An 11,442-nucleotide genomic window follows, 5' to 3' on the forward strand; every position below is an offset into this window, starting at 1 on the left:
CAATCCTCCTCATCCTCATACTCCTCCTGCTGCCGTTGTTGTTGCTGCAAAACCTGATCAACCCCATGTTGTTTTGCCACCTAGACCTGCTCCTCCACGACCCTTTTTCTGATCATACAGTAGCGTGTAAAATGCGGCTGATTCAGTCACCTCCTGTACTTAATTCCGGCCGTCGTCTGTAAGCTAACCCTGCATATGAGCAACTAACTGATTTCGTCTGTGATGTAAGGAGCATCAGTGCATGAATGCACCTTTTGGTTATTAGACAAGGATACTGATTAGTGTTACAGAAAAAGGATAATCATACTAGTTTGGAAGCTGTTCATGCAAGCCTTCTGTTCTGGGACTTTTTATTCCTTTCTGAATGCTTGAAGTTTGGAAGCAAGCATGTCCCAAGATTAAGATCAATTCTGTTATCTGCACTACCCATTTCACTCTTCTTCTCTGATTTGTATACATTGCGAGAAGCCACCTACAGAGTTGCCTGACGATAATATATCACCCGAATCTATTTCACTGGTGAATTCTCATATATACATAAGTTCGTCTTCACAACTCTCCTTTATTATATACTCTCTAACTATACAAGTATATCCTATCAATCGTGTACTAAGATGAACTGCTACCCGAACAGACGAATGTAAGAAAAGAACAAGGAAAAGAAAGATTGGAATAACAGGGACACAATTAGCTTGTCATTTGACTGCACCTACTGCAATTTTTCCTTTAGCTCTAAGCTGATCCCTATTCTTTCTTCTCACCTCCATTGGATGGCCAAGCGAGTAAGGCCGAAATGCACCTATGAGAACGGTGGAAGGCGCCATCTTGAGGCTTGGCTTGGCCTTGTGCATTCCGTTCTTTGGACTGCCCAGGTAAGATTTCATGTGACCAAATAATAGGCTCGGCATTCTCCTTAGCTCCACAACCGATGATGTGAAGAACTCGTTGGTTCTTCCGTCAGCTGAGGAATCTATACTATAACCAATTGATGCGTCCAGATGCGGTGGAGGAAATCTCTCGAGTTTGGTTGTGCTTGTGCTTGTCACCAGCCTTGGTATCTGGAGAACAATAATAAGCACATTCTCCTTTTAGTCATAGCTCTAATATATGTCTAAATAGAGCTTTCGATAAAAGTATTAGATAAGCAGAGGACACAAGTAGACATAGCAGTATGATTTTTTTGTCAGGGGTATTTTTTATTTTAGTATGATACAGCTCAGGATAAAAATTCAGAAGCAAAAAGAGGGGGAACATACCCTTGGATTTCCATTTGGCTTATTATTGACATCTGGAGTAAATACCCTTCTGCGACCATGATTTTGTGGCATGGGCTTTCTTGTTTTTGTCTGCCGTTCCACTGACCCATTTGCCCTTGATTGTCTGAAAGACATATCATAACAGATATTGAAGCTCTAGTTGACATAAGGAAGTATCATAATAAGTTCGAAAATAAGTGAGCAGGACCTTTTGTGCTTCTCATACTTCATTTTGATATCTATTTCTTTACATGGCGGATACTGCGGAAGGCTTGATGGCTCACAGGCATATGGTTCTGTCCTGAAGAACTGAATTTGCAGCAACTGGTAAGTACTTGTGAGGAGAAGACTACTACTATTTGTTGGCTTGATCATAAATTATCTTCTTGCTTACTGAGTACTCTGAATTTATCTCTAGTTTTCGGTCAAATTTTAGCAATGTTTGAAGTTTAGACTGACTTCTACAGGTTCAAATAAATGCCTTGATGGTGCAGTAGTATTAACCTCACTGTTGAGAGCGTCAGTTGCCGTGCCTCTCATATCTGGGTCAATAGATAGTAGAGTATCTAGTAGTGATAGGGCAGATGGCGCCACATCCTTAAATTTTTGAGCTATACATCGTTCATATGGCTTGAATGTAGGATGCGGGAACTTCATTTTGTCCCAGTAATCTTCTGATGGGGTACCACATAGCTTGAAAACCTTGTGCAGTTGTTCCACCTGATTAACACAAGTTAGTCCCCAAAGTGTGCAGTTTTCTGCAGATAATTATGGAAAACGGGTATCCGTAAGGACCAAACAAGTACCTCTGTTCTTCCTGGGAATATTGGCTCGCCTAGAAGGAGTTCCGCAAACACGCAGCCCACACTCCAAAGATCAACGCCAACGCTGTAGTGAGTGGCACCTAACAGTAGTTCAGGCGGACGATACCAAAGCGTGATCACTTGGCTAGTCATGGGCCGCGCGTTATCGGGGTCAAAATTAGTAGCCAGTCCAAAGTCGGCTATCTTAAGGATCCCATCATCGCTGACAAGCAGGTTTGAACTCTTGATGTCACGGTGAAGGACACCCTTGTTGTGACAGTGTTCGATTCCAGATAGTAGTTGTTTCATGTAGCACTTTACCTGCACACAAACAATAAGACTATGAATAAAAGAAACAAAATTCAATCGTGATCATAATTGTGTCCAATACTGTTTTCCTGGAAAAATCAGTCCTTGTTGCAGTGCAGCCTTGCTTTTGGGAAAAGATAGGCATCTTCTCACTTTTGACAATTCTATGTGAAATGAGTGAATTGCAGCCAATGTTGACAGTTGAAACATCTGAAGGGATTTCTTGTAAGCATAGTGTGAACATATATCATGGAGTGCCTGTCTCTGTCACTCGGACTGAAACTCGCATTCAAAGTTCAAACCTAGTAGATTTCCAGGTCCACGTGTTTCTCAGCGACGAATTTGTTTGCATCTTCACAAAAAGCCAAAACCATAATTCCTTGCACGTGATCAGTCAATGATTCTTCTTCTAGAACAGAAGAAAATTCTGCTTGTTTTGATCAACTATATTTCGAAATTACTGTAGAATATAAATTATTTCTTCTTTTCCTTTTAAAAGACTGTAAGAAAAACCTGACAGTATATATGTAGGAAACATAATTGGTGTGCACGAGAACTTGAATCCAGATGCTACATATACAATGTTCCTTATTTCTTCTGAACATACAAATTTGTACATACAGTAATTCTAGTGCTTCAAGATATGTTCAATTTTATCTTAACAACAAAGCAGTCAATGTAAATACAGATTATCCCACGTAAATCACAAACATCCAGTTCGTGACCAGGTTAACAAAGTGGTTGGCTTCTATGTTGTACTGAACTCTAAATGGTACATATAGTTGTTTTTAAGAAACAGATCAATGTATCAAGATGCAGGTGAAGTGGACGTACGAACCTGGGGCAAGGTGAAGCGGGCGCCGGAGGCAGCAGCTGCTGCTGCGAGTCCGGTGAGGTCATGGTCCATGTATTCGAAGACAAGGTAGAGTGATGGCGCGGTGGCAAGACGGGACGTGACGAGGCCGTGGAGGCGGACGACATTGTCGTGGGCACCGAGGTGGCGGAGCAGGGCGATCTCCCGCACCATGAACCGCGCACTCTCGGCCTCACCCACGCCATCCACCCGTACCTTCTTCAGTGCCACCACAGCGCCGCTCTCCACCTCGATCGCCTTGTACACGTTGCTGTAAGTCCCCGAACCAATCTGCACGATCACAAATTATTTGCTTGAACTTGTTCCAAATTTTAATAATTTCTCTATTTTTCTCTGCCTATTACGCCCCGGATATCCGAATCAAAATAGATTAATAAACAGAATGGAACTCTTCTTGGAAGAAATAAGAAAGTGTACGAGTATGAAAATACAATACTATATGAACACCGCTAGTTGACTTTTGACACCTTCACTTCAGGCTTACGGGTTCTTGCGATGCGGACAGTAGAGAAAAAAATATGAAGGGAAATCGAGGTCGCTGATTTCTTAAACCTGAACAGAGCTTTGGGATTTGTTCATATCTGTTTTAGTTTAACGGTTCAGCTCTTGGAGTTTGTTTATGTGTCGAACTATAAAAAGACATCATCAATGATTACTTTTTCTGTCCTATCACCCTTGTTCTTTACTTCTTTGCAACTTGGCAAAAGAGGTTGGATTTTTCAGATTAGCGAGAACACGAACTGTAAGTTCTAAAATTAAAATTATACTCCATACGCCTTGTTTTTAGCAATCTAGGATCACAAACAGAGCAACTGGGGAAGAACGAAATTGCGAATCAAAACACACAGGAAAACGGAGGTAAAATTTCAAGAAAAAATTTCAGCAAGCACCAACCACTGGGTCCTCTCGTTTAGACGTTTCCAAGAAAAGGCAAGTTTTTCCGGCAACAACCAAAGATGGCCGGACGGGTTAGCTAGCCAGGCAGCAAGAAGCAGCTGAGAGATGGTCAGGAACGATCCTCACCTTCTCGAGCTTGTGGAAGGCGTCGGCGGAGCGGGGCGCCCAGCCCTGGAGTGCGTCGCCGGCGGCAGAGGACAGCCATAGCGGCCACCCGGTCGCATCCTTCTTCACCGCCGCGATGTGCTCCGGGGGCGGCGCGTTGAGCTGCACCTCGTCAGCTCCTCCGACTCCTCCGGCAAGGGCAGGCGCGGCGATGGTGACGGAGGGGAAGAAGAGGGAGCAGCAGCCCGGCGAGGCGGCGAGCTTACCGAGGGTGCATCCCATGGCCGCGCCGCGTCATGTGGCGTCGGGAGCAGGGCGGAGAGTAGACAACGGGAGGAAGCGGGAAGCTGAGAAGGGAGGGAGGGAGGGAAATGGGCGACCGGTCTCCGACGCCGGACAGCGGCGGGTCTTTTGTGACGACCGTTTGGCAGTTTCCACGTTGGACTTTTTGACTCCGTGTTGTTCAGACTCCACACTCTCTTGTATTTTTGGCATTTACCAAGGGGAGCATACAGTATTTACCAGGGGGTGTATTTTTGGGTTCTAGGAGGAAATATATTAAACAAGCAACATGTATTCATATTTGTAAGGGCATCTCCAGCGGGCGCGACGCATTTCGGACGCTCAAAAGTGGTCGCGAGCGTCCGTTTGTGTCACCCCGCGGACGCCAAATTGATCGCAAAGGGCGAAATGTCCGTTTGCGTCGGGGGCTACCTCCAGCGGTCCGACGCATTTTGGACATGCAACTGTTTTTTTGTGCTACTTCTTTACAGTTTATAGTTGAATGATCAAGTTTTAAACGCGAAAAAGATGTACTCATGATGTCATGTTGGTCCAATCGAATAGATTATAGCCTAAACAATTAACCGGATACGTCAATCGACTAGATTCAAACATATTTAACATACAAATAAGAAGACATTTAAAAACATATAAACTAAAACTATTTTTTGGCCTTCTTGTTCGAAGGCCCTGCGTCGTCGTCGTCGTGGAAACTCATCCGCCTCTTGCTTGTCACCTCGTCGTCGGAACTGGAGGACGACGCGCCCGTCGAGGACTTGAAACTGGAAGAAATGGCGTCTTCGTCGTCGTCGTCGGTGAACGGACGACGACGCGCCGCCCGCGCCAGCCCCCTGGACTTCTTCCTTGCCGCCGCCTTGTCGTCCGCCGCCTCGTGCGCCTCCAATCGAGCGAACTTGCTGTCGGAGTCCTCCTCCTCCTCCTGGCCCTCCTCCTCGTCGTCGGCGTCGGCCGCGGCGCCGCCTCCGTCCTCCTCCTGGCCTTCGCTGCCATTGCCGCCTCCCTCCTCCTCGTCCTCACTCGGTCTGGAGGTAGGGTAGCTAGGCGTGGAGCCCGGATCGCTTGGCGTCGCCGGCGATTCCCACCAATGCAGGAATTCGGGCGACTTGCCCTCGCTCTCCGAGTCGGACGGCAGCGTGTAGTCGCTCATGACGTGCCGGTGTTGGAGAAGAAGAAAAGAGGATGAAGAAGGAGGCGGTTGAACTTGAATTACCGTAGACGCGGGGTTATAATGTGCGCGGATTAACGGCGACGCGTAAAACGAAGAGGCCGGCGGTTGCTCTTCCGCGGCGGTTCGGCGCTCCATTGCGGCGGTTGGTCGCTGGCGGTTGTGAATTCGAGGCCGATCGAACCTAGGTCGCTGCCATGAGGGCCCGTGGGGACGCGAGCGGACGCTCGGAGTGACCGCCGAGCGTCCGCAGAGACGCAAACCTGGCGCATATTTGGGTCAGGTTTGCGTCTCCGCGGACGGCCCGGTCATTTTGCGTCGCCCCGCTGGAACAGGCCCCAGACGCATTTCCGGTCACGGCGGACGAAAACGGTCGCTCTGCGTCCGTTTGCGTCGCGCCGCTGGAGATGCCCTAAGGTTATGTTGGATCATCGGTGCTTGTGATGCTATTGAATTTGTTACTTAGAGCTCCTTTGGTTCACGGAATTTTGTTTACCTTTTGGAAGATTTTTTATACTTACAAGTATTTTGGATGCTAGTTGTTTGATTTGTTGGGCTGAAATATTTGGGTGTTTTTGCGGAGGATTTATATGGACTCTATTTTGGAGCAAAATTCTACATCCACTCGGAACTCTTGCTAGAGTTAAATTATTTCTCATGTGATGTCAAATACTCTTTGTGCTAAGTTCCATTACTCTCCAAATTATATAAGATTCAAGAGTATAAGCCATCCAAACTTTGTTTTTTTCTATTGCTTTGTTTCGACAGTTATGTGCATCAAACGAGCCCTACTTTCCGTTTTAACATTTCATTTGTTCAAGCACTTGTCTATTTTGAGTATTCAGATGCACTATTTTCCACACTACTCTTTATTTGTTTCTCCCTCTTTTGTTGTAGAACTCGCCACCTTCTCAATGGTCTCATGGTTATAGCAAGGACATTTTGGCTAGGAGAAATGTAAATTGTTGAGAAGAGACTTTTACATGTCGCCAATTGAATAAAGAAGAAAGTTATGTTGCACTATACAATACACACATATAGGCCAACAAGGATGCGGGTTGCTATAGGAACATGGTGGTGATGAATTGGTAAGTTATTGGTACTATATTTTCAAAAGACCATGCAACGTGATGTTTTGGCACATGGGAACGTATGCTCCCTTTATTTTGAAAACATGTTAGGCACATTTTAAAATGTCAAAAAAATTGAAACAAAAATTTCGCACGTACATCTTCATGTGCTACGCGCTCACAAAGTCGTTTCATGAAAAATCGACATGTCATGTGACGTGTGTAAAAAGACAAAATTCGGTGCTGAAACAAAGACTTATCACAAGATAAATTTTCTCTTTTTCGCTTAGACTACAAAAATATCATTTTTTCGTGAAACTTGATGAATACACATATATTATGGAGATGTACATGTAAATTTTTTTATCAAAAATTTTAAACACTTGAAAATATGTTTTTATGGTAGAGGGATCATACGGACCCGGGAGCCGAATTGAGTTTCTGATGCAACTCGTTCAAGTGCTAGGGCACGAGCTGAGTCTGTTCACAAACTAGACAAACAAGACACACTAGTTCCTGAAGAATCTTTAGAGGTGCCTCAGAAAAGGTATCTTGTGCATGATGGTACAATTGAGGGCATCTTTTGATGAAGCTTTAAAAACAACCAAGTCACTTCCTATGCCAAAGGTGACTCCTCCAACTAAAATCCTTGATGCGCTAAAGGAGGTAGGTTTGGAGAATTCTGATATGGTGAGAGCTTATGTAAAGTTGATCATCAATGAGCGCTTGTTTGAAGCACTGATGGTGCTCCTGGAGGAATTGAAGAAGCCATGTCTCTTGGCCTTGCCTTGATGGTTGCTATGATGTGTGGTCATTGTTATAAACTACTATCTATGATGAGAACATCCCTACTACACTACTACCTCCGTCATTGCAAGATAAAGATGAAGTTGTTGTGAAGCTCAAGTCCAATGAAGTTAGGATTGGACCTATTACAAGGGCTCGTGCGAAGCTACTCAAACAACAGGTGAACTTGTTCCTAACGATACTTTGATTGATGAGAACTTTATACTGCCTAAATCCTGTTATTTATGTAAAATCAGTTACGAAGAGGAGACAAGCATCGCACGAGGAGGAGAGGAGCAGCTGAACGTGAAGATGGACGTGAAGCTGGACATGGAGCTGGACATGAAGATACCCTATGGACGCGCGAGGGAGGAGCAGGAGGCATGCGCGAGAGGAGACGTCACAGTCCAGGCCGGTCCAGCACCCGGTCAAACCAGCCGGCGCGCCCGGTCACTAGCCCGGTCCAACCGGGCGGCACGCTGGACCCGTCCCTGCGCCAACCGGACGCTATGTTGATGCCAACCGGGAGGGTTACTGCAGAGCAATTCCCTCGCCCGGTCAGCACCCGGTCACAGGGCCGGTTTGAACCGGCCTTCCCGGTCCCAGGCCCGGTCGACCGGCCCCCAGACCGACCGAGTCCGAGTCTGTCTCTACCAGATCTATTATGGGTCGGTTATTTTCGTACTTTTTCGACCTGAGGTCGTCCTGGACGCCTATATAAGTGCCCAGGACGCCCCCAAAGTTGTTTTAGACCACGTTTAAGATAAACCCTAGTTCTTAGTTGTTTGCTCTGCAAAACTATTGAATCCCTACACTATATTGCTTGATTTGGTGTAGATCTGAAAGTCTTGTGTGATCTGCTGTTCCATTGGGAATTAGAAGGTTGCAACTTACCGCTTCGTGGGCGGCGGCTACGTGCGCAAGTGTGTGGAGTTGCGAATATCTTGCAGGGTTGAGAGATGTTGCATTGGCGACAGGGACCAATCGAGAGATCTCGTTGCATCATACAAGTTATCATCCACTTCATCAAGTTACCTCCGTTGTGTTCGCCCCGTGATCATCATCACCACCGTTGCTTACTGAGAAGATCGGTCCACCCCTTATCATCTTGGTATCAGATTCTCGGGTTTCCTCGGTAAGCCATCCACAATCCACCCCATAGTTGAGTTGTGAGTGTTTCATATCCAGAAAAAGCCAAAAAAAAATTATGTTAGGGTTTGCCATAGCTTTAGATTGCACTAATTTCGAGTTTTAGTTGTTTTTGCGTATCTTTTCTTCCATCTAGTATTATTAGGGTTTGTGTTTCCGCTTTTATCTAGAGTCAGTTTTGTTGCTCCGAGCCCCCATAGCATACAGTGTGTTTTCTCCAAACCATAGCCACAGCCTTTCGATATACGTGACTAGGAACTTTCCCAGAAGAGACTAGTTTTACCGCTCGACAGGCTGCTCATTAGGATTTTGGTGCTTTGCATTATCTGTTGGCCGTGTTATCAAGGAGTTGAGTCATAAAATCAAAAAAAAATAGCAAATCGAAAAGAAGCAAAAAGATGATAAGGGGTGACCCGATCTTCTCAGTAAGCAACGGTGGTGATGATGATCACGGGATGAACACAGCGGAGATAACTTGATGAGTTTGGTGTCAGTAATTCTTTCAATGTTGCTGATTTGACACCATATGATGGAGAAGACCTTGGAGCGTCGAGGTGAACGCCTTTTGAAGGGGGGAGATGATGAGGACATCCCTACTACACTACTACCTCCGTCATTGCAAGATAAAGATGAAGCTGTTGTGAAGCTCAAGTCCAATGAAGTTAGGATTAGACCTATTACAAGGGCTCGTGTGAAGCTACTCAAACAACAGGTGAACTTGTTCATAAACGATACTTTGATTGATGAGAACTTTATACTGCATAAATCTGTTACTTATGTATAATCAGTTACGAAGAGGAGACAAGCATCGCACGAGGAGGAGAGGAGCAGCTGGACGTGAAGCTGGACGTGAAGCTGGACATGGAGCTGGACATGAAGATACCCTATGGACGCGCGAGGGAGGAGCGGGAGGCCTGCGCGAGAGGAGACTTCACAGTCCAGGCCGGTCCAGCACCCGCTTAGACCGGCCGCCACGCCGGCTTGCCCGGTCACTGGCCCAGTCCAACCGGGCGGCACGCTGGACCCGTCCCGGCGCCAACCGAACGCTATGCTGATGCCAACCGGGAGGGTTACTGCAGAACAATTACCTCGCCCGGTCAGCACCCGGTCACAGGCCCGGTTTGAACCGACCTGCCCGGTCCCAGGCCCGGTCGACCGGCCCCCAGACCGGCCGAGTCCGAGTCTGTCTCGACCAGATCTATTCTGGGTCCGTTATTTTCGTACTTTTTCGACCTGAGGTCGTCCCGGACGCCTATATAAGTGCCCAGGACGCTCCCAAAGTTGTTTTAGACCACGTTTAAGATAAACCCTAGTTCTTAGTTGTTTGCTCTTCAAAACTATTAAATCCCTACAACATATTGCTTGATTTCGTGTAGATCTGAAAGTCTTGGGTGATCTGTTGTTCCATTGGAAATTAGAAGGCTGCAACTTACCGCTTCGTGGTCGGCGGCTACGTGCGCAAGTGTGTGGAGTTGCGAATATCTTGCAGGGTTGAGAGCTGTTGCATTGGCAACAGGGACTGATACGTCTCCAACGTATCTATAATTTCTGATGTTCCATGCTAGTTTTATGAAAATACCTATATGTTTTGCTCACACTTTATAATGTTTTTATGAATTTTCCGGAACTAACCTATTAACAAGATGCCACAGTGCCAGTTCATGTTTTCTGTTGTTTTTGGTTCCAGAAAGGCTGTTCGGGCAATATTCTCGGAATTGGACGAAACGAAAGCCCACGATCTTATATTTCACGGAAGGTTCCAGAAGTCCGAAGGGGAGACGAGGAAGGGCAGCAGGGGACCCACACCATAAGGCGGCGCGGGTGGCCCCTGGCCGCGCCAGCCTATGGGGAGGGGGCCCCCTGGCCTCTCTGACTCCGTCTCTTCGCCTATAAAGTCCCTCGTGACCTAAAAACCCGAGACGAATTGACGAAACTCCAGAAAGACTCCGGGGACGCCGCCGCCATCGCGAAACTCCGTTTCGGGGGACAGAAGTCTCTGTTCCGGCATGCCGCCGGGACGGGGAATTGCCCCCGGAGTCATCTCCATCGACACCACTGCCATCTTCATCGCCGTTGCTGACTCCCATGATGAGGAGGGAGTAGTTCTCCCCCGAGGCTAAGGGCTGTACCGGTAGCTATGTGGTTCATCCCTCTCTCCCATGTGATCTTTATGTGATCATGAGCTTTATATCACTATTAATCTATGTGCTACTCTAGTGATGTTATTAAAGTAGTCTATTCCTCCTCCATGATGTAATGTTGACAGTGTGTGCATCATGAAGTACTTGGCGTAGTTATGATTGTAATCTCGTGTAGGTTATGAAGTTAACTATTACTATGCACTCTAAAGGTTACTTTAATATGAACTCCGGATTCACTCTCCACGGTGTGATGGTGACAGTGTGCGCATCGTGTGTGTTTCCTTTATGAAGTTGTGGAGCTTGTTTACTCCGGCTTGAGGGTGCTCTTGTAGCCCTACACAATGAATGGTGTTTGTTATCCAACAAGAGAGTGTTTGAAAGTAGCACAAGTGAAGAGAAGTTATTTATTTATGTGATCATTGTTGAGAGTGTCCACTAGTGAAAGTATGATCCCTAGGCCTTGTTTTTAAGCATTGAAACACCGTTTCCAACAAGTTCTGCCACATGTTTACTTGCTGCCATATTTATTTCAGATTGCTATTACTACTTATAATCATCCATATTACTTGTATTTCACTATCTCT

The 11,442-nt window shown here is 46.2% G+C and overlaps 1 protein-coding gene across 1 annotated transcript; it reads right to left on the reverse strand.

The window, feature by feature from the left end:
- Positions 1-480: 480 nt before the first annotated feature.
- LOC124660815 (probable serine/threonine-protein kinase At1g54610) lies at positions 481-4,604 on the reverse strand. Its single transcript, XM_047198652.1, has 7 exons — positions 4,266-4,604; positions 3,207-3,512; positions 2,063-2,380; positions 1,761-1,976; positions 1,465-1,565; positions 1,257-1,380; positions 481-1,058 (listed from the first exon to the last, which is right to left on the reverse strand). Exons 1-7 carry the CDS (start codon positions 4,524-4,526, stop codon positions 696-698), a joined length of 1,689 nt encoding a protein of 562 aa, XP_047054608.1. The 5' UTR covers positions 4,527-4,604; the 3' UTR covers positions 481-695.
- Between the last annotated feature and the right edge of the window lie 6,838 nt (positions 4,605-11,442).

This window comes from Lolium rigidum, chromosome 6 (genome assembly GCF_022539505.1).
Source record: "Lolium rigidum isolate FL_2022 chromosome 6, APGP_CSIRO_Lrig_0.1, whole genome shotgun sequence".
Classification (NCBI taxonomy): Eukaryota; Viridiplantae; Streptophyta; class Magnoliopsida; order Poales; family Poaceae; genus Lolium; species Lolium rigidum.

Bases quoted from the DNA above. Each gene is read 5' to 3' on its own strand.
- LOC124660815 (XM_047198652.1), bottom strand. From the start codon at position 4,526: ATGGGATGCACCCTCGGTAAGCTCGCCGCCTCGCCGGGCTGCTGCTCC. The intron at 3,513-4,265 runs GTGAGGATCGTT...GTGATCGTGCAG, and splicing joins CCTTCCACAAGCTCGAGAAG to ATTGGTTCGGGGACTTACAG. The intron at 1,566-1,760 runs GTTAATACTACT...CTGCAAATTCAG, and splicing joins CTGACGCTCTCAACAGTGAG to TTCTTCAGGACAGAACCATA.